Below are 22,460 nucleotides of genomic sequence, written 5' to 3'. Positions count from 1 at the left end.
ATAAGAACATAAGAGAAGCCGTGTTGGATCAGGCCAGTGGCCCATCCGATCCAACACTCTGTGTCATATAAGAACATAAGAGAAGCCATGTTGGATCAGGCCAATGGCTCATCCAGTCCAACACTCTGTGTCACAGAAGAACATAAGAGAAGCCATGTTGGATCAGGCCAATGGCCCATCCAGTCCAACACTCTGTGTCACACAGTGACAAAATTTTTTATATATACACACACGCTGTGGCTAATAGCCACTGATGGACCTCTGCTCCATATCTTTATCCAAACCCCTCTTGAAGGTGGCCATGCTCGTGGCCGCCACCACCTCCTGTGGCAGTGAATTCCACATGTTAATCACCCTTAACATGTGGAATTCACTGCCACATAAGAGAAGTCCTGTTGGATCAGGCCAATGGCCCATCCAATCCAACACTCTGCGTCATATAGTGGCCAAAAAAACCCCAAGTACCATCAAGAGGTCCACCAGTGGGGCTAGAGGCCTTTCCACTGTGCTCCCCACCCCCAAGCACCAGAATACAAAGCATCACTGCCCCAGACAGAGAGTTCCAACGATAAGCTGTGGCTAATAGCCACTGATGGACCTCTACTCCATATTTTTATCCATTCCTCTCTTGAAGCTGCCTATACTTGTAGCCACCACCACCTCCTGTGGCAGTGAATTCCACGTGTTAATCACCCTTTGGGTGAAGAAAGACTTCCTTTTATCCGTTCTAACCCGACTGCTCAGCAATTTCATTGAATGCCCATGAGTTCTTGTATTGTGAGAAAGGGAGAAAAGTACTTCTTCCTCTACTTTCTCCATCCCATACATAATCTTGTAAACTTCTATCATGTCACCCCTATGTCGATGTTTCTCCAAGTTAAAGAACCCCAAGTGTTTTAACCTTTCTTCTTAGGGAAAGTGTTCCAACCCTTTAATCATTCTAGTTGCCCTTTTCTGCACTTTCCCCAATGCTATAATATCTTTTTTGAGATTCGGTGACCAGAGAGCATCTTTTCTCTCTGATTTCAGGCTTTCATCCATTTCCTTTGCTCACATTGGATGGGATCACACCTGAATTGGAGCCATAGTTTTTGGTTTGTTTTTTTTTAAATGGTATCTTTGAATAAGAAGAGCCCCGTGGCACAGAGTGGTAAAGCTGCAGTACTGCATTCGGAACCCTCTGCTCACGACCTGAGTTCGATCCCAGTGGAAGCTGGTTCGTGGTAGCCGGCTCGAGGTTGACTCAGCCTTCCATTCTTCCGAGGTCAGTAAAATGAGTCCCCAGCTTGCTGGGTGGAAAGTGTAGATGACTGGGGAAGGCAATGGCAAACCACCCCGTAAAAAGTCTGCCGTGAAAACATGAAAACAACGTCACTCCAGAGGTGAAAACAACTGGTGCTTGCACAGGGGACTAACTTTACCTTTTTTTAATCTTTGAATAGTTGACTTCTCTGCCTGGGACTAAGATCCCTGATAGGTTCACTGTCTAAAATCTCTCCTCTGCTTTTGAAAGCAAAAGGCACAATTGCGTAGTGTAACTAAACTAAACTGCCTCATGGTGCAGAGTGATAAAGCTGCAGTACTGCAGTCAGAGCCCTCTGCTCACGACCTGAGTTAAACCCACCGGAAGCTGGGTTCAGGTAGCCGGCTCCAGGTTGACTCAGCCTTCCATCTTTCAGAGGTCAGTAAAATGAGTCCCCAGCTTGCTGGGGTGAAAGTGTAAAAGACTGGGGAAGGCAATGGCAAACCACCCCGTAAAAAGTCTGCCGTGAAAACGTGAAAGCAACGTTACCCCAGAGTCGGAAACGACTGGTGCTTGCACAGGGGGCTACCGTCACCTTTACCTTTTTTTTTTAACTAAACACTATGGAGAGGACCCTATTCCAGGAGAGCTGATGCTCAAATAACATCTCGTTTAGGACTCAAGACTGACCTTGATAGATCACAGTCCTGACTCAGTATAAGGCAGAATCGTGCGTTTACATTCAAAAGAATGCACCGCTTCATACAACAGGGAGTAGTCTTGTGGAACTCACAGCCACAAGATTTGGCGATGCCACCTGGTTTAAGTAGACTTAAAGGCAATCTGGGTGTATTTATGGAGGATGGGGGCAGGGCTTTTTTTGTAGAAAAAGCTCAGCAGGAGCTCCCCCGTGCTTTCCCCAGCGTGGGGGATGTTTAAAGACACCTCCCGGTGCCTTCCCCGGCACGCCAGCCAGAGCCCTGGTCAGCCCAAGTGGAGCTCCACTGCTGTGTGCTCCTGCCCCCCCCAAACCCCTGGATGGGTCTATTGCTGACTGGTAATGAAATGAGGCCTCCAGGTTTATATGCAGAGTGCCCTGTCGTTCTCTGTCCCCTTGACTGATTTAATTCACCCATATCCATGAGGGGCCCATAGGCCGGAAATGGGAGGGCACTATAGATTTCACCTCTTGATTTTTAGATTTCCAGTTTTTATTGTTTTTACAATTCTGTATAACACCTAGAGCCCCCCCCCCCTAGTAGAAATTAGGTGATTCAAAAGTGATAATAATCGGCGGAGCGCCGGAACCTCTGAATTTTGTTGTGCTCTTTCTTAACCGCTCCCCCGCCCCCACCAACAACAAAAAAAACTTTGCTTCTGGGCTCCGTTTTCTCAAACCTCCTGTGAGAATTTTGACAGACTTCCTACTATTCTCTCCCCCCCCCCCCCAAAAAAAGAGAAAATAACCAAAATGATGCATAATAATAATACTGAGGAACCCTCCACAGACAAAGGCTGTTGTTTATAGACCTTGGTTAGGCCCTGTTTGTGGTATTTGACTGGATGCAGTTGGAAAACTTACAGATTGTAACTTACCTGGAGTCCCCTGGGCCTGTAAAACAGAGTTGTGTTGCTGGGCATATAGCATAGGGCAGTTATGGGTTGTAGCTGGATGTGTTCCATCTCGGCCTGGCCTGCTCCTTTCTCCCTCCTTTCTCCCCTTCCCTCTTATCAGACAGTTCTACATGACTCCCCCTGAGATTTTCCGCCATATTTCACTGTATTGTCAGTGATATTTATTACATATTTCATTGTCTATTGTAACTGTGTGTATTAGAACTATAATGTTTTAGATAGCGGAATGCTTTTATCAACAATGTTATCTGCTCTGAGCCTGGTTACCGGGGAGAGTGGGTTATAAATCCAATCAATGAAATGAAAATAAACTGAGAAAGGTGGTTCAAAATTCTTTTCTTTTTTTTATTTGCTGTCATCACAACTAACGCGGCAGCCCCAGGCGAGAGACTTTCTGGTTTGTCACTGCTTGCATTACATCATGACCCTGGTATTCTTTGGAGGTCTCCCATCCAAATACTGACCACTCCCGACGCTGCTTCGCTTCTGAGATCTGATGAGATCAGGCTAGCCTGCTTTGGTGTCGTGGTTAAGCGCGCGGATTCTTATCTGGGAGAACCGGGTTTGATTCCCCACTCCTCCACTTGCAACCGCTGGAATGGTCTTGGGTCAGCCATAGCTCTCACAGGGCTGTCCTTGAAAGTGCAGCTTCTGGGAGAGCTCTCTCAGCCCCACCTACTTCACAGTGTGTTTGTTGTGGGGGAGGAAAGTAAAGGAGATTGTAAGTTGCTGTGAGACTCTGAGATTCAGAGTGGAGGGCAGGGTATAAATCCAATATCATCATCTTCTAAGTCAGGCTATGGTAAACATAAATAAAAGGGATGCTGGAACATGCAGACCATCGAGCTAATCTGGCAGGGGTCTCCTGCTGTTAAGAGAAAAGACCAAGTGCCTGAAACATGTTGGAGTGAATGGGTAGGAGTGTAGCACGATAATTATCCCACATCCAATTTGAAACTGAGCTACTTGTTCTGTGTGTTTGAGTCCAGGAGCACCTTTGAGACCAACAAAGTTTAATTTGAGGTATCAGCTTTTGTGTGCCTCTATCCTTGTATCTTCTTCGTATCTGAAGAAGTGTGCATGCACACAAATGCTGATGTTGTTGTTGTTCAGTCGCACAGTCGAGTCCGACTCTTTGCGACTCCGTGGACAAAGTCATGCCAGGCCCTCCTGTCTTCCATCATCCTCCGAAGTCTGCTCAAATTTTTGTTTGTTACATCAGTAACACTGTCCAGCCATCTCATCTTTTGCCAGCCCCTTCTTCTTTTGCCTTCTGTCTTTCCAAGCATCCGGATCTTCTCCAGGGAGTGCTCCCTTCTCATTGGGTGGCCAAAGGATTTGAGCTTCAGCTTCAGCATCTGACCTTCCAGGGAACAGTCTGGGTTGATTTCCCTTAGGACTGACTGATTGGATCTTCTTGCAGTCCAAGGGACTCTCAAGAGTCTTCTCCAGCACCACAGCTCAAAAGCATCTATTCTTCTGTGCTCGTCTTTTGCGGTCCCCAGATATTTCTTGAATTGGAGTTGGCAACCCTATGCCGACAACCTCCATGGGGTTGTTGCTGTTCAGTTGCTCAGCCGAGTCCGACTCTTTGCGACCCCCTGGACCAAGTCACGCCAGGCCCTCCGGTCTTCCACCATCCTCCAAAGTCTGCTCAGATTCATGTTAGTCACATCAGTAACACTGTCCAGCCATCTCCTCTTTTGCCGTCCCCTTTTTCTTTTGCCTTCAGTGTTTCCCAGCGTCAGGGTCTTCTCCAGGGAGTGCCCCCTTCTCATTTGGTGGCCAAAGTATTTGAGCTTCAGCATCTGACCTTCCAGGGAACAGTCTGGGTTGATTTCCCTTAGGACTGACTGACTGGATCTTTTTGCAGTCCAAGGGACTCTCAAGATTCTTCTCCAGCACCACAGCTCAAAAGCATCTATTCTTCTGCGCTCGGCCTTCCTTATAGTCCAGCTCTCACAGCCATACATTACTACTAGGAATACCATCGTTTTGATTATACGGACTTTTGTTGGCAGGTTGATGTCTCTTTATTGGCAGGGTGATGTAACACAAATGCTTGTATTCAGAATTAAACTTTGTTGGTCTTAATTTGGTGTCACGGCACTCAAACTTACCTCAGACCAACATAGCTACTCACCTGACTCTGTCTTTAAAAATCTATACAGACAGTAATGGTGCGATTTACTGCAATAGCACAATATTTATAGGTGAGTTCTTTATTTTACTTCATGCCTGCAATTCAGGCAGAAACGTTTAGTGAGTTAATTATTTTTACTAAAAAAGGGCTTTTTTAAAAAAAATCGAGATTATAAAAAAAAGAGAAACAAGAACAGATTAACCCTAAAATAACTGAAAGCCCACTTTCAAGGAAAATCAGCTAACATTTCTCGATTGAATAAATGAGTGTTAAAGCTAATTAAATTTCAAAAGAACTACCTTGGAATGCTTCAGAAAATACAAAGAGAGAGAAAATCTCACCTAGATTCACAGAAAACCCTAATAACTATCCTGTGTGACACTTTATAAAGGGACAAGTACCCAGCTTGCTGGGGGGAAAGTGTAAAAGACTGGGGAAGGCAATGGCAAACCAATCCATAACAAAAAGTTTGCCAAGAAAACGCTGTGATATGACATCACCCCATGGGTTGGTAATGACTCGGTGTGACTACCTTTACCTTTTTACAAGGGTGCTAAGATTGCTAATCATAGAATCATAGAGTTGGAAGGGACCTCCAGGGACATCCAGTCCAACCCCCTGCACAATGCAGGAAACTCACAAACACCTCCCCCTAAATTCACAGCATCTTCATTGCTGTCAGAGGGCCATCTTGCCTCTGTTTAAAAACCTCCAAGAAAGGAGAGCCCTCTTTCATAGAATCATAGACTTGGAAGGGACCTCCAGGTCATCCAGTCCAACCCCCTGCACAATGCAGGAAACTCACAAACACCTCCCCCTAAATTCACAGGATCTTCATCACTGTCAGATGGCCATCTAGCCTCTGTTAAAAAACCTCCAAGGAAGGAGAGCCCACCACCTTCTGAGGAAGCCTGTTCCACTGAGGAACCACTCTAACGGTCAGGAAGTTCTTCCTAACGTTGAGCTGGAAACTCTTAATTTAATTTCCATCCATTGGTTCTGGTCCTACCTTCTGGGGCCCAGAAAAGAATTCCACACCATCCTCTAGATGACTGCCCTTCAAGGACTTGAAGATGGTGATCGTGCGTAACGAGAACGTGCTGAGGATGATACTGCCCATTAACTGCTCAAGCAAGATTACACTGGCCACACTTAGCACTTGAAGAGTGACCGCCACCTGAGGTATGAATGATAGAGCTTTCTCCATCCTGGGACGCCAGCGGACCCTTTTGAAAGACCCTGATACGGCAGACAAGGGGAGTGAGCAAAGAATAGTTGGATCAAACTGGGGAGAGTGGGAAGAAGTTCTTTCCTGGCTTCTGATCCCCTCGTCTGAAGAAATGTGTTTTTAGCACCCGAAAGCTTACGTTCTGAATAAAACTTAGTTGGTCTTAAAGGTGCCACTTGAGTCCTGCTTTGTTTCCTGGCTTCTGTCAGGCTCATGAGGAACTCCTCATCCAGAACCTCCGTCTGGGAAGTGGTCTATGGCCCGGCTCTCCACCTTCAGGGGCAAGACAGCGGGGGACTGCTCCAGGATCACCATGGTTCAATGATAGAGCACCTGCTCGGCGTACAAAAAGTCCTAGGTTCAATCCCTGGCATTTTGAGTTGAAAGAATCAGGTCATAGCTGATATGAAATAATCCGTTAACATGGCATTTGCCCTTTTCACTGCTGCAGCACACTGGGTTGACACTTTCACTGAGCTGGCCATAGGATTGCCAGGTTCACTGTGGGGTGGAGGGGGTGGGGGAGAGGTTAGGGTTGCCACATTCAGGTTGGGCATTACGATATCGGCCATTTTATTCTCAACCCCTTTCCAAATAATTTACACCCAGCGCTTCATTTTAAAAACCTCTGTTGTGTCCTTAGAAGCCCCGTGGTGCAGAGTGATAAAACTGCAGTACTGCAATCCAAACTCTGCTCATGACCTGAATTCAATCCCGGTAGAAGCTGGATTCAGGTAGCCGGCTCCAGGTTGACTCAGCCTTCCATCCTTCCAAGGTCGGTAAAATGAGTACCCAGCTTTCTGGGGGGAAAGTGTAATGACTGGGGAAGGCAATGGCAAACCACCCCGTAAAAAGCCTGCCATGAAAACGTGAAAGCGTCACCCCAGAGTCGGAAATGACTGGTGCTTGCACAGGGGCCCTTTCCTTTCCTCCTCTAATGGGCTCAGGGCAGCTAACAACAGTTAAAACAACGTAATGTTAAAGTGAAGGTACAATAAAATCATTAAAACATTTTGACAGTACATACAATTTTTAAAAATTTCCTTGTGAGCAAAAATTCTACTTTGTAAGCTACTGGCATTAAAGTTGTGAGTGACTGCATAAATTACTTTGCTCTGGGGCCATTTTTCCTGAGCTAAGTCAAAAGTGTGTGAGCTGGAGGCTAAAAAGCTGTGAGCTAGCTCACACTAACTCAGTTTAGAGAGAACACTGCTGGCATTAAAGTTGTGAGCTACTGCATAAATTAGTTTGCTCTGAGGCCATTTTTCCGGAGATGAATAAAAAAAAAAACGTGAGGCTAAAAACTGTGAGCTAGCTCACACTAACTGAGCTTAGAGGGGACACTGGCTCAGACCCCATCAGCCTAGACTTTTTGCATTTCTGCTTTCAGCCACTGATGGCTAAATCTGAGGTTCTTTTCCCCTTGCTTGGAGGAGGAAGGGTTAAAGGGAGAGAGTCCGGATTCCTAGAGAAGCAGCGAGGAGGGCGGGATTGTGAGGTCACATCCGGTCCAAACTCCCTTCTACCTTCCCCACTCTCCGTTTGAGCTCCCGCGCTGGGCGGATCTGGTGAGTTGGGCGCATTTGGGGGGGTGCAAATTTGCAAAAGCCGGGATTTCCCTCCTGGGAAGAAGAGCGGGTGCAATGGGGGGCAAGGGAACGGGAGGACAAAGGAGGGGCAGAGAGACCTCTCCCCTGCCCTAGAGGGGGACTTTGGGGAGGCAGAGGTCGGTTGGGGGGAGATGCCAACCTCCAGGCGGGACCTGGGGATCCCCTGGAATGACAGCTCATCTCCAGAATTCAGAGGTCAGTTCCCTTGGAGAAAATGGATGCTTTGACGGGTGGGCTGCATGGGATTATACCTTGCTGAGGTCCCTGTCTGTTGGAAGGCACCCCCAGGGTCATTTATTCCAGTGGTCCTCAACCTTTTTGGCACCAGGGACCGGTTTTGCGGAAGACGGTTTTTCCACAGACTGGGATGGGAGGGGTGGGTGATGGTTTTGGGATGATACAGTTGTGCACTTTATTTTGGTGTGGTAGTTAAGTGTGCAGACTCTTATCTGGGGGAATCGGGTTTGATTCCCCACCCCTCCACTTGCAGCTGCTGGAATGGCCTTGGGTCAGCCATAGCTCTCGCTGAGGTTGTCCTTGAAAGTGCAGCTTCTGGGAGAACTCTCTCAGCCCCACCTACTTCCCAGGGTGTCTGTTGTGGAGGAGGAAGATAAAGGAGATTGTGAGCCACTCTGAGATTCGGAGTGGAGGGCAGGATATAAATCCAATATCGTCTTATTACTATTATGATAATAATAAGTTTTTATTTATACCCCGCCCTCCCTGCCAAGGCAGGCTCAGGGCGGCTTACAAAGCATGATATAATGTCATGGTATAACAATAAACAGATAATAAAATCAATAAACAACGGCATAAATACAATATATAAATTAATATTAAAATTAAGCTAAAACAATACAATGGTGCCACAGTCTCTGTTTGTCCAAGATAGCGTAATATTAGTTCTGGTTCCATCTTAAAAGGCTAATTGGAAGAGGAATAATATTATTATTACTACATTGTATTATATAATGAAATAATTATACAACTCACGGCCCAGTTGCTAACAGGCTGCAGACTGGTGCTGGTCCACGGACTGGGGGTTGGGGACCCATGAACCCCCTGCACAATGCAGAAACTTCACAAATGTTGTTCAGTCGCACAGTCGATTCCGACTCTCTGAGACCCCGTGGACCAAGTCACGCCAGGCCCTCCTGTCTTCCACCATCCTCTGAAGTCTGCTCAAATTCATGTTAGTTACATCAGTAACGCTGTCCAGCCATCTCCTCTTTTGCCGTCCCCTTTTTCTTTTGCCTTCTGTCTTTCCCAGCATCAGGATCTTCTCCAGGGAGTGCTCCCTTCTCATTTGGTGGCCAAAGTATTTGAACTTCAGCTTCAGCATCTGACCTTCCAGGGAACAGTCTGGGTTGATTTCCCTTTGGACTGACTGATATGATCTTCTTGCAATCCAAGGGACTCACAAGAGTCTTCTCCAGCACCACATCTCAAAAGCATCTATTCTTCTGTGCTCATCTTTTGCCGTCCCCTTCTTCTTTTGCCTTCTGTCTTTCCCAGCATCAGGGTCTTCTCCAGGGAGGGCTCCCTTCTCATTTGGCAGCCAAAGTATTTGAGCTTCAGCTTCAGCATCTGACCTTCCAGGGAACAGTCTGGGTTGATTTCCCTTAGGACTGACTGACTGGATCTTCTTGCAGTCCAAGGGACTCTCAAGAGTCTTCTCCAGCACCACAGCTCAAAAGCATCTATTTCTTTGCGCTCGGCCTTCCTTATGGTCCTTCTCTTTCCTAGGCTCCATCCCCCAAATCTCCAGGAGTTTCCCAACCTGGATCCGGTAGCCCTACCCTCCCACACACGCCAAGGGCAACCGTAGTCTTTTTAGGGACAAGACCCTGGGATAGACTGGGTAAAGAGCAGATGCCCCTGTTTTACCCACGGAGGGAGATCCCACTGGAACCAGCCCTCTTCAGTTTGGTGACAGGTGAGATATGGAGTCAGGCACTGGGTTGCCACCCCCAGGGGACAGCTGGCATTCTCCCAAAATGACGACTGATTTTCAGACGACAGAGATCAGTCCCCCTGGAGAAAATGAAAGCTTGAGGGGATGGCCCCTGTGCCACCAAGTTGGTATTCTGTCTTCACTAAGGCTCTGCCACCAGATCTTTAGGAATTTCCAATAAAGTCCATCTCTCCCCTCCCCGAGACACACACACATACCTTGACCCTGATTCAAACCAAATGTCCTAACAAAACCAGTTGTAACGAACAATACTCCTAAGCCGCAGCATCTTGTGAATTCTGCTTTGTGAGCTAGTGGCATTAAAGTTCTGAGCATAAATTAGCTTGCTCTGGGGCCATTTTTCCTGAGCTAAGACAAAAATGTGTGAGCCTGAGGCTAAACAACTGTGAGCTAGCTCATGCCAACTCAGCATAGCAACTCAGCATTGGTAACAAACACATCCCATCTCTGAGAAATTTTGTTGTTGTTGTTGTTGATAGATGGAGATGGATAGATAGATAGATGGATGGATGATAGAGATAGTGAAGTATAGTGTAGAGGGCATACAAAAGAAAAAGAGGGATTGTGTAACAAATTATATATATATATAAGTTATTATACATTGGGGGATATATAGAATGGGGGGGAAATTTATATTTCTCCTCAACATCCCCTTCATTATAGCTTTTAAGACATTTTCTATAAGATATGGTGGTCCTTCAAACATTTTAAATTTCAGATTTCAGAACTATTCTATTTTGCAACTCTGTTATTAATTTCATTATTATTGCATATTCTGTTATACATTTATCATTTCTACATAGTAGCTGTAGCTTTTGATGTACCAAGGCTTAAAGGAAAGTGTCTCAGAAAAGATTTTTTAAAGCCCAGATATTTTTTGCTCCAAATCCATCTCCTCAGACATTTATATTCAGAACTTGTTCTCATTCGGTTTCTAATACCCCTGAAATCTCCTCAGACATTTATATTCGGAACTTGTTCTCATTCGGTTTCTAATACCCCAGAAATCTCCTCAGACATTTATATTCGGAACTTGCTCTCATTCGGTTTCTAATACCCCAGAAATCTCCTCAGACATTTATATTCAGAACTTGTTCTCATTCGGTTTCTAATACCCCAGAAATCTCCTCAGACATTTATATTCAGAACTTGCTCTCATTCGGTTTCTAATACCCCAGAAATCTTATTGGTCTCTAAGGTTCTGGTGGGCTCCAATCTCACACTGTGCTGCTTGGCTTTCTGTGACTGTGAACAGATCTAATGGGTCACTGTGTTGGAATGACACAAAGGAACAAAATTCCAGTCCAGTGGCACCTTTAAGACCAACAAAGTTTAACTCAAGGTATAAGCTTTTGTGTGCATGCACACAACATAATAATTGTTGGTTAGGTATGAAACACTAAAGGAAAAGGGACAGAATTCTTTTGAAAATATTTTGCTTAATTTATGATTTACACTGTACAGATTGCAATAGGATACACTGAAGAAACAAACAAAAAAAAATGAGCAAGCAGAATCAGAAGAAATCCCATGTCACAGTGATTAAAATGTTGAATTCACTACCTGAGGATAGTGAGGGCCACAAGTATAAACAGCTTGAAAAGAGGATTCTTCATATGGATAAATCCTTCGGCTACTAGACATGGTGGCTAAGGGGAATCGGCTGAATCTTGAGTGCCCAGGAGGCAACGTTGGAGGAAGGCCTCAAACTCTAAATGCCTTGTTGGTTTTCCAGAAGAACCGGTTGTCCACTCTGTGAGACAGGAGCTTGGACCAGGTGGACCACTGGTCTCATCCAGCAGGGCTCTTCTGACGTTCTTATGAAGGCCTCAGTTTGTCTACAGTGTTTTAGGCCCTCCAAAGGAACTGGTTGGCCACCATCTGAAACAGAATGCCGAACTAGGTGGTTTGATCCAGCACGGCTGTTGCTGTTTTCTTATTGACTAGCTGTAGCTTCAGGACACATCATAAATAGAGAACATCACATGCTAAGGACTTAATTCCGTGTTTGTTTATAGAGTAAAAGCCACAACTTTAGAAAGCTTTAGAAACGGGCCCTAGGGAAATTCATGGGAAAGGCCATGTGATGGCTAAAGGAAGCCTTTTCTGTGGTCTGTGGAGATTCTCAAAATTTGCTCCTTGTTGCCTTCACAGGTCTCAGGAGCTCCACTCAAGTTTGCCACCCCACGCCTTAATAAAGGAATTTGGAGCAGAAAAACGAGATCCATCCGCCGAATTGGAAGCTAACCCGATGAGATGGAAGAGCGTGAACTATCAGCCCCCGGCGCAGAAAAGGGAGTTCATTTTCTCCAGGCAGTGAAGAATGGGGAACTCTGGGAAAGATCCGAACCAGTGATTCTGAGCTCAGATATATCCTTCACAGATGCACAGCCCCAGATCTTCCGGCACTTTCGTTGCCAGGAGGCTGAGGGACCACGGGAGGTTTGCAGCCGGCTCCACCATCTTTGCCGTCAATGGCTGGAGCCAGAAGGGTGCGGCAAGGAGGTGCTGGATGGGATGATCTTGCAGCAATTCCTGGCCATCCTGCCCCTGGAGATGCAAACCTGGGTCAGGGAATGTGGGCCCAAGACTAGTGTCCAGGCGGTGGCCCTGGTAGAAAGATTCCTCCTGAGCCAAGAAGACAGGATGCCGGAAGTGCAGGTGAGAAGGTTCCAGTTTGGTGTAGTGGTTAAGTGTGTGGACTCTTATCTGGGAGAACCGGAGTTTGATTCTCTACTTGCAGCTACTGGAATGGCCTTGGGTCAGCCATAGCTCTTGCGGAGCTGTCCTTGAAAGGGGGGCAGCTTCTGTGAGCTCTCTCAGCTCTACCCACCTCACAGGGTGTCCGTTGTGGGGGAGGAAGATAAAAGAGATTGTGAGCTGCTCTGAGACTCTGAAATTCAGAGTGGAGGGCAGGATATAAATCCAATATCATTATCATTACCTTCTCCTCCTCCTCCTTCTTCATCTCTTCTTCCTCCTCCTTCTCCTCTTCCTCCTCCTCCTTCATCTCTTCCTCCTTCTCCTTCTTCATCTCTTCTTCCTCTGTCTCCTCCTCCTCTTTCTTCATTTTCTCCTCCTTCTCCTTCATCTCTTCTTTCTCCTCCTCCTTCTTCTCCTTCATCTCTTCTTCCTCCTCCTCCTCCTTCTTCATCTCTTCTTCCTCCTCCTTCTCCTCTTCCTCCTCCTCCTTCATCTCTTCCTCCTTCTCCTTCTTCATCTCTTCTTCCTCTGTCTCCTCCTCCTCTTTCTTCATTTTCTCCTCCTTCTCCTTCATCTCTTCTTTCTCCTCCTCCTTCTTCTCCTTCATCTCTTCTTCCTCCTCCTCCTCCTTCTTCATCTCTTCTTCCTCCGTCTCCCCCTCCTCCTTTTCCTTCTCCTCCTCCTTCTTCATCTCTTCTTCCTCCTCCTCCTCCTTCTCCTCCTCCTCCTCCTTCAACTTCTCCTCCTTCATTTATTTTATTTATCTGAGATTTATATCCCGCCCTTCCCACCAGGTGGCTCAGGGCGGCTTACAACATGTAAAACTAACATAAAATATAAAATTAAGCATTAAAAATTAACATTTCATAATTTATAGTTAAAAATCTAGGCAATTGTTATATACATAAACGTTAAAAACATACAGCGGTCTTAAAGCTACACTCAATTAAAATTCAATTTCAGGTTCAGTATTCGGTGTTCAGTGTTCAGTGCCGGTTAGTTGTGGGCCAGCCGGAAGAGGGCTGTCTTACAGGCCCTGCGGAATTGGGTAAGGTCCCGCAGGGCCCTTACCTCTTCCGGCAGCTGGTTCCACCAGGATGGAGCCATTACGGAGAAGGCCCTGTCCCTTGTAGCTTTCAAACGGGCTTCCTTTGGCCCGGGAACAACCAGAAGGTTTTGAGTTCCCGATCTCAGTGCTCTCTGGGGAACGTGTGGGAAGAGACGGTCCCTAAGGTAAGAACATAAGAGAAGCCATGTTAGATCAGGCCAATGGCCCATCCAGTCCAACATTCTGTGTCACACAGCGGCCAAATATATATATATATATATATACACACACACACACATACACACTGTGGCTAATAGCCACTGATGGACCTCTGCTCCATATTTTTATCTAACCCCCTCTTGAAGGTGGCCATGCTTGTGGCCGCCACCACCTCCTGTGGCAGTGAATTCCACATGTTAATCACCCTTTGGGTAAAGAAGTACTTCCTTTTATCCGTTTTAACCTGTCTGCTCAGCAATTTCATCGAATGCCCACGAGTTCTTGTATTGTGAGAAAGGGAGAAAAGTACTTCTTTCTCTACTTTCTCCATCCCATGCATTATCTTGTAAACCTCTATCATGTCACCCCTTGTAAACCTCTATCAGGTAGGCAGGTCCTAGGCCATATAGGGCTTTAAAGGTAATAACCAGCACCTTGTACTGAACTCGGTAGAGTATTCATCTCTTCTTCCTCCTCCTCCTCCTTCATCTCTTCTTCCTCCGTCTCCTCCTTCTCCTTCTTCATCTCTTCTTCCTCCTCCTTCTCCTTTTTCATCTCTTCTTCCTCCTCCTCCTCCTCTTCCTCCTTCTTCATCTTCTCCTCCTCCTTCATCTCCTTCTTTCTTTCCAAATTGGCTGAACATGAACCACATTATCCTACAAAATCCCCCACCCTTTTCAGTGCTGGTTTTTTCCCCCTGGGAATCAGCTGTGGAATCTCTTCTGCTGCGCCTTTCCTCATCTCTCTCCCCACTGCTTGTTTCAGGGTCCGTCAAAAGGGACTGATGATTTCCCTGAGGCCGAGTGGGCTCCATCAGACTCAAGGCCAAGGTCACTCTTCAGTCATGCTGATGGAGATGCCAACTCCCTGGGTAAGGATTAATGGAGAAAGTGTCAGCTTGGTCTCCTTCTCTGAAGTCAACCTGTGTTGTTTTCCTCATGGCAATGATTTTCCATGTAGCTCTCGTTGCTGCTTGCAAATACAGATATATTCGTAACAGAGGATTTCTGTACTCCATTCCCCCACCCTTTCTATGCTTCAGACCCTGCAACTTCCGCCTCCCATGACAGTTCTCCATTCTAAAAAAGTCAGTAGCTACAGATCGGTATACAGCTCCAATGTATTGCCACAGTTAACGTCATTATTTTAGTGGCTTTTAACGATTTCTTTTTACTAAGGATGGGCACAAACTGCGTTTTTGCGGTTCAGTTTGTGGTTGGTGGATGAGCCATGAATCAAACCATGAACCCATATAAACTTGGAAGTTCATTTGTGAGCTGACCCTGTCCATAACAGTTTGTGAGCCATTTAAAGTTTAAACCCCTGCTTTCTGCTCCCCATGGCTTTTTTTGTGGACGCCCCTGGCGGTTCTTCAGTTCGCAAACATCGCTTCTCAAACCACGACTTCATGAACATCCCTGGTTTTTATATCTTTGGAACAGCTTCTAGAAAGATAGTCTAGAAATAAAGAAGTGGAAATGCTTAAATATGCAGGTTCATAGACTGGATCAGTGGTGCCCAAACTGAAGCTCGGGAGCCCCATGTGGCTCTTTCATGCATATTGTGTGACTCTCAACCCCTCCCCTCCCTGTTATCTGTCTTGAAGACCTTTTTAAAAGTCTTTTTTAAATCACTTCTTCAAGCCAAGCCAGTCTGTGACTTTGAAGTTAAAATTTTCTTTCCCACTCCTTCTCCCCCATCTATCTTCCTTCCTTCCTTCCTTCCTTCCTTCCTTCCTTCCTTCCTTCCTTCCTTCCTTCCTTCCTTCCTTCCTTCCTTCCTTCCTTCCTTCCTTCCTTCCTTCCTTCCTTCCTTCCTTCCTTCCTCCCTCCCTTCCTCCCTTCCTCCCTTCCTCCCTTCCTCCCTTCCTCCCTTCCTCCCTTCCTCCCTTCCTCCCTTCCTCCCTTCCTCCCTTCCCTTCCCTTCCCTTCCCTCCAACATCTCATGTTCATGTCTTGCGGCTCTCAAACATCTGTCTTTTATTCTGTGTGGCTCTTAGTTAAGCAAATCTGGCCACCCCTGGGCTGGATGAATAAGAATAGTTCAGACACAGTCGTAGAACCATCTTAGCAGAGAGAGGGAGTGTTTTCCCTTTGGGGCAGAATCTATATGTCCTTCATTAGCAAGGAGGCACATTTGGGGCTCTGAAAGCGGGAATTGGCAACGGCATTTATCTCTTCTCTCCCTCACAGATAGCGGAAGGGCACTGCCTGGTTTTTCTGGGCCTCCCCCTCATTGTGGAAGAGCGAAAGCATCATCTGTGCATCCCATTGAGGTAGGGGAAGAATCCTAAGGGCTGGGGATACCTCAAATACCCCCATCTCAGTACCCCCAATCAGTGTTCCTTCTAAGCTGTGGAATCTTGTGAGCAAAAATCCTACCTTGTTAGCTAAAGGCATTAAAGCTGTGAACTACTGCATAAATTAGTTTGCTTTACAGCCATTTTTCCTGAGCTGAGACACAAATGTATGAAAAAAAGGTAAAGGTAGTCCCCTGTGCAAGCACCAGTCGTTTCTGACTCTGGGGTGACATCACATCACGTTTTCACGGCAGACTTTTTTACGGGGTGGTTGGCCATTGCCTTCCCAGTCATTTACACTTCCCCCCCAGCAAACTGGGTACTCATTTTACCGACCTCAGAAGGATGGAAGGCTGAGTCAACCTGGAGCCGGCTACCTGAATCAGCTTCCGCTGGGATCGAACTCAGGTCATGAGCAGAGCTTTGGACTGCAGTACTGCAGCTTTACCACTCTGCGCCACAGGGCTCCTCAATGTGTGAACTGGAGGCTAAAAAACTGTGAGCTTGCTTAGAGGAAACACTGCCTCAATGGATCCTTCAGGAGCACTCCCAAACACCTCACCCTTCACTCTGTGATGAGAAAATTGCATTCATTATTTGTGAGAAGAAAACATGTCCTTCTTCTTTCAGGGTCTGGTGACCTTCGAGGATGTGGCCGTGCACTTCTCAGAGGAGGAGTGGGCTCTGCTGGATCCGGACCAAAGAGCCCTGCACCAGGAAGTCATGGAGGAGAATTTCAGCAATCTGGCCTTCCTGGGTATGTCTCATAAGAGAAGAGCCCTGCTGGATCAGACCAGTGAAGGACCATCAGCTTCCTGTCTCACACAGTGGCTGACCAGTTCCTCTGGAAGGCCAAGAACAGGGCAGAGAGGCTGAGGCCTTCATAAGAACATCAGAAGAGCCCTGCTGGATCAGACCAGTGGCTCATCTAGTCCAGCATCCTGTCACACACTAGCCAACTGGAGGGTGAACAACAAGGCATAGTTGAGGTCCCCATAAGAACATTAGAACAGCCCTACTGGATCAGACCAGTGGTCCACCTAGCCCAGCTTTCTGTCTCACATAGTGACCAAGCAGTTCTTCTGGAGGGCCAACAACATGGCATAAAGGCCAAGGCCTTCATAAGAACATCAGAAGAGCCCTGCTGGATCAGACCAGTGGCCCATCTAGTCCAGCATCCTGTCTCACACAGTGGCCAACCAGTTCCTCTGGAGGGCCAGCAACAGGGCAGAGAGGCTGAGGCCTTCATAAGGACAGCGAGGTCCCTGCAGTCCAGCATCCTGTCTCACACAGTGGCCAAGCAGTTCTTTTGGAAGACCAACAACACAGTAGAGAGGCCTTCCCCAGATGTTGCCTCCAGGCTCTGGGATTCAAAGTTTTAGTGCCTCTGAATGTGGAGGTTTCCCTCAGCCGCAATGGCTAGTAGCCGCTGATAGACTTCTCCTCCATGAATCTCCCTAATCCCTTTATCCCTGTGGCCATCACTACATCCCTCTCACAACAAAGTCCACATTTTAATCACTGCGTAAAGCAGCATTTCCCTTTGTCCGCCCTGAACCTGATGCCCTTCAGCTTCATCGGATGCTCTTGAGTTTTAGTATTTGGGAGAGGGAGAAAACTTGTTTGAGGGAGAGGGAGGAAACAATTCTCTTTGTCAGCTCTCTCCACCCCATCCATAATTTTGTAAATCTCTAGTCACATTCCCAGGGCTTTTTTTGTAGCGGGAACTCCTTTGCATATTAGGCCACACCCGCCCGATGTCACCAATCCTCCAAGAGCTTTCAGGCCTCTTCTTACAGGGCCTACTGTAAGCTCCAAGAGGATTGGCTACATCAGGGGGTGTGGCCTAATATGCAAAGGACCTCCTGCTTAAAAAAAAAAGCCCTTCATGCCCCCCCCACCTTAGTTGTCTCTTTTCTAAACTGAAAAGTCCCTTTCCTTCCAGGGAAGGTCCTCCAATCACCTCATTGTCTTGGTTGCCCTCCTCTGTACTTTTCCCACTCACTGTTTCTGATCATACCACATTCAGATGCTACCTGTGTTAAGTCTGTCAGGTGGAGAGTTGGTGTTGAGACCACACTGGTTAAGTTTTACCCACTCAGGGCTTTATTTGTAGCCGGAACTCCTTTGCATATTAGGCCACACATCCCCTGATGTAGCCAATCCTCCCAAGAGCCAGTTTGGTGTCGTGGTTAAGTGTGCGGACTCTTATCTGAGAACCGGGTTTGATTCCCCACTCCTTCACTTGCGCCTGCTGGAATGGCCTTGGGTCAGCCACAGCTCTGGCAGAGGTTGTCCTTGAAAGGGCAGCTGCTGTGAGAGCTCTCTAACCCCCACCCACTCCACAGGGTGTCTGTTGTGGGGGAGGAAGGGAAAGGAGATTGTGAGCCACTCTGAGCCTCTGTCCTTGAAAGGGCAGCTGCTGTGAGAGCCCTCTCCAGCCCCACCCACCTCACAGGGTATCTGTTGTGGGGGAGGAAGGGAAAGGAGATTGTAGGCTGCTCTGAGCCTCTGTCCTTGAAAGGGCAGCTGCTGTGAGAGCCCTCTCAGCCCCACCCACCTCAAAGGGTGTCTGTTGTGGGGGAGGAAGGGAAAGGAGATTGTAGGCCACTCTGAGCCTGTCCTTGAAAGGGCAGCTGCTGTGAGAGCCCTCTCAGCCCCACCCACCTCACAGGGTGTCTGTTGTGGGGGAGGAAGGGAAAGGAGATTGTGAGCCGCTCTGAGCCTCTGTCCTTGAAAGGGCAGCTGCTGTGAGAGCCCTCTCCAGCTCCACCCACCTCACAGGGTGTCTGTTATGGGGGGAGAAGATATCGGAGATTGTAAGCCGCTCTGAGTCTCTGATTCAGAGAGAAGGGCGGGGTATAAATCTGCAGTCTTCTTATATTTGAGATGGTGTGATCCAAACTATCCTCGGTATTCCAAAGGAGGCTGTCGCGTGGATTTATACAGGGACATTATGATTCTGGCTGGTTTGTTTTCAGTCACCTTCCTAATATTCCCCATAGACTTTGATGTAGACACTGTAAAAAAAGAGTATCATGTTTGAATTTCAGTTGTGAAAAGGCAAAGTCCAAAATGGATTAATTTGCTGGTGGAAAACTCAGTTTCTTTCTCTTTATTCCAACAGAGAGGGAAAGCAAGAGAGGAGGGAAACAGCACAGAAAGAAATCTGAAGACCAACAACAAAGGAGGAAGGAATTTGTTGATTCTGACAATTTCAGTTTCCATGAAAATTCAGTTCAAGAGGAAGGTCACAGAGAATACAAATGTTCAGAATGTGGGAAGAGCTTCAGTCGGAGAACACGCCTTACTTCCCATGAAAGAATCCACACTGGGGAGAAACCATATACATGCCCAGACTGTGGAAAGAGCTTTATTCAGAAGGAGCATCTCACTTCCCATCAAAGAATCCACACAGGGGAGAAACCATACACATGCCCAGACTGTGGAAGGAGCTTTGGTTGGAGCTCACACCTTTCTTCCCACCGAAGAATCCACACAGGAGAGAAACCATATATATGCTCAGAGTGTGGAAAGAGCTTCCGTCAGAAAGGGGGCCTCACTTCCCATCAAAGAATCCACACAGGGGAGAAACCATATAACTGCTCTGAGTGCGGAAAGAGCTTCCGTCACAGTTCGAGTCTTTGTGATCATGAAAGAAACCACACAGGGGAGAAGCGATATAAATGCTTGGAGTGTGGAAAGAGCTTCAAGAAAAGCTCAAACCTTACTTCCCATCAAAGAATTCACACAGTAGAGAAACCATATCATTGCTCAGAGTGTGGGAAAAGTTTCATTCACAGGTCCAGCTTTGCTTCCCATCGAAGAATACACACTGGGGAGAAGCCATATAAATGCTCAGAGTGTGGAAAGACTTTCAGTTTCAGCTCTAACTTTTATTCCCATCAAAGAATCCACACGGGAGAGAAACCCTATAAATGTTACGTGTGTGGAAAGCGCTTTAGTCAGAGCTCAAACCTTACTTCCCATCAAAGAATCTGCACAGGGGAGAAACCATATATATGCTCTGTATGGAAACAGCTTCAGTCAGTGGTCAATCTGTCCTTCCCGTTAGATATTACAGATGGGGAAGAAACTGTATAAACACTATGAGTTGTGAAAAAAATCTTCAGGCAGAAGATCTCAAATCTTATTCCCGTCCAAGAATCTGCATAGGGGAGAAACCACATATATGCTCAGAGTGTGGGAAAGGCTTCAGACAGTGGTCAAACCTTGCTTCCCACCAAAAAAGCCACACGGGCCAAGTTGTAGGAAGCAAATTAGCCAAGTAGTCACCCCACTTGTAAACGCCTCCTAATATCTGGCTTTCCATGCTTGAGAAAGTGTTAAAACATCGGCATCTTCGCTGCAGGGTTTCTTAAGCAACTGTGGACTCTTTATAGAGCTCTCTCAAAACTGCTTCCGTAGTGATTTTGCTGCTGGAACTCTTCCGTTTGCCTGTGGGCAGCAATCTTTTGCCATTCCGGGGTGGGACTCTTTCCCCTACCGATTGCCTGGGACTTCTCAGCAACATGCAATGCTGTTGACCCAGGTCTCCCTCTTACACTGCCCGCCTGGATCAAGATTGGTTGGTTCAATTTTGCAGCAGTTCCATTCCACTCAGTCCTGGAGGACCAGGACCAGACTGCGTTGCTCGCCGATGGCCGCTCTCCCCCTGAGCTCTGTTTTCCTCAAAACCCAATTCAGTATGATCTCTTTCGGAAAGTCGGCAGTCAAAGAATCTTTGGCTACTCTTTGGTAGATAGAAGATCTGCGTTATTTGCTTTGCTTAAGCTCCCAGCCACAGGGCAGATTGGGCATTCAAATCCCTGGGAGAAATCCCCAGGGGATTGAGTTTACTGTGGCTGGGTAAAGAGGCAGCATGGTATATTTACTGCAGTGAAGTTGCTGGGTGAAGAAGCTGACCTCGGGATGCCAGTGGTGCAGCGCCCACCACACTGTCCGTGGATACAGGCTGCGACCGAGTCCTGCTCTTGTGAAAACGGGACATGCGGTGAGGAGGAGCTGATGCTGCTCTCTGCCACGGAAGCAGGAGACGGGGGCCTGCCCTGGCTGAGGTCCTTGCCGGCAGATCAGTGGCAGCCCCTCAGTCTGTCCCCTGCTCTGCTCCTTAGCAGGGGACTCTTCACAGCCTTGATTCAGAGCAGGCGGGAGCTTTTTGGACTCAGCCTTCCCTTCCTATCCCACCTGCACCTACACAAAACTCATTCAGCCCCTGGGCCATTCCTCAGCCCTTCCTTGCAGCCAAAAGTGAGGCTTTAGGACTTTCCCCCATGCTGTCTTCTTCCAGCACTAGGATGCACAAAAAAAGGGTGAAATCAAATTGCAATGGTAACTTTACTAACCTGGCTCTTTCCTTTGCAGTTTGTAGCAAGGCCGTAGGATTTGCAGGCTGGAGTTAGGCCTTAGAAGGGTCAAAACCCAGCGGTGAGTCGCTCCTTAGCTCTTTAGGTGTTTAGCTAGTGTAAGGAGCAGAGATCTTCTCTACTGGGCCTGATCCGTAAGCCTCTTCGGTCCAGGCAAATAGTTGGGAAAGGCTCCAAGAGGAGGGAGGAATCTGTAGGCCAGGAAAGCAAGCTAAAGTATCTTCTTTCAGAGTCCTGCTTTGGTTTTCCTGATTTTAGAGGGTCTCTTGAGCGTGAAGCATATTTAGCTCCCCGGAGGAGAAGCTGTAAGGTAAAATAAAAGAGCTTAGGAAGAACGTTGGAAGTATGTGAAGTGGTCCAAACCAAAATTCAGCATCAGTAAACACATGTTGCCTTTTGTTAGGAGCCATTGAAGTGACACAAAGCGATGTTCAGGCTTCCGAGTTTCCCAGACTTCTTTAACAGGTGATGGATAGATAGATAGACAGACAGACAGACATGGGAGGGGGTAAATTTCAGGCCCTGATCTTCTCTTGCTAGTGCAAGATCTTGAGATCATGCCCTGAAACAGTGCCCCCACCCCTTCATCCAAATTGACGAAGAGTTCTGGAGAACACAAAAGCCTTGCTCCCTGTTTTGTGTTATTTTTACTGGTCTTTTTTTTTTTTTTTGAAAGCATGGTGTGGTTTCTATTTTAGGAAGAAGGACAGAAGTGACTAGTTGACTTTTTAACTTCATTCGTGTGTTTCACAAAGTAGCAGATTTATATGCAGTAGCTTTTATGCTATGGTATTTTATATTGTGGTTTTAGCTGATGATTTATCGTAGGTGTTATGGGCCTCTTTATGTAACACGGTTTTTTTCCTGCTGTTACTTGCTGTTTCATGTTTTATTCTTTTGATTTTTGTAAACCACCTCAAGAGTTTTTGGCCAAGGATGTTGAGTATAAATAAACAAGCATAAATGAGGA

At 46.9% G+C, this 22,460-nt stretch overlaps 3 protein-coding genes across 4 annotated transcripts in view; 2 read left to right on the top strand and 1 right to left on the bottom strand.

Moving 5' to 3' along the window:
• The window catches only part of LOC132570949 (zinc finger protein 883-like), a 19,629-nt gene extending 7,734 nt beyond the window's left edge, over window positions 1-11,895 (top strand). The window contains exon 4 of the mRNA XM_060237583.1: window positions 11,853-11,895. Coding sequence (XP_060093566.1) covers window positions 11,853-11,895 — 43 coding nt within the window. The remainder of the gene's footprint in view (window positions 1-11,852) is intronic.
• LOC132571081 (zinc finger protein 91-like) overlaps window positions 1-22,460 on the bottom strand; it is a 336,113-nt gene that overhangs the window by 179,379 nt on the left and 134,274 nt on the right. The window lies entirely within an intron of this gene.
• On the top strand, window positions 7,769-22,460 carry LOC132571097 (zinc finger protein 154-like). Its single transcript, XM_060237774.1, has 6 exons — window positions 7,769-7,817; window positions 11,989-12,495; window positions 14,570-14,675; window positions 15,997-16,079; window positions 16,734-16,860; window positions 19,231-22,460. Exons 2-6 carry the CDS (start codon window positions 12,091-12,093, stop codon window positions 20,205-20,207), a joined length of 1,698 nt encoding a protein of 565 aa, XP_060093757.1. The 5' UTR covers window positions 7,769-7,817; window positions 11,989-12,090; the 3' UTR covers window positions 20,208-22,460.

Source organism: Heteronotia binoei, chromosome 5 (assembly GCF_032191835.1).
Source record: "Heteronotia binoei isolate CCM8104 ecotype False Entrance Well chromosome 5, APGP_CSIRO_Hbin_v1, whole genome shotgun sequence".
NCBI lineage: Eukaryota > Metazoa > Chordata > Lepidosauria > Squamata > Gekkonidae > Heteronotia > Heteronotia binoei.
Note: the sequence above shows the minus strand (reverse complement) of the source record. Positions and strands in the feature narration are given on the sequence as shown.

Bases quoted from the DNA above. Each gene is read 5' to 3' on its own strand.
- LOC132571097 (XM_060237774.1), top strand. From the start codon at position 12,091: ATGGAAGAGCGTGAACTATCAGCCCCCGGCGCAGAAAAGGGAGTTCAT. The intron at 12,496-14,569 runs GTGAGAAGGTTC...TGCTTGTTTCAG, and splicing joins ACAGGATGCCGGAAGTGCAG to GGTCCGTCAAAAGGGACTGA. The intron at 16,080-16,733 runs GTAGGGGAAGAA...TTCTTCTTTCAG, and splicing joins CATCTGTGCATCCCATTGAG to GGTCTGGTGACCTTCGAGGA.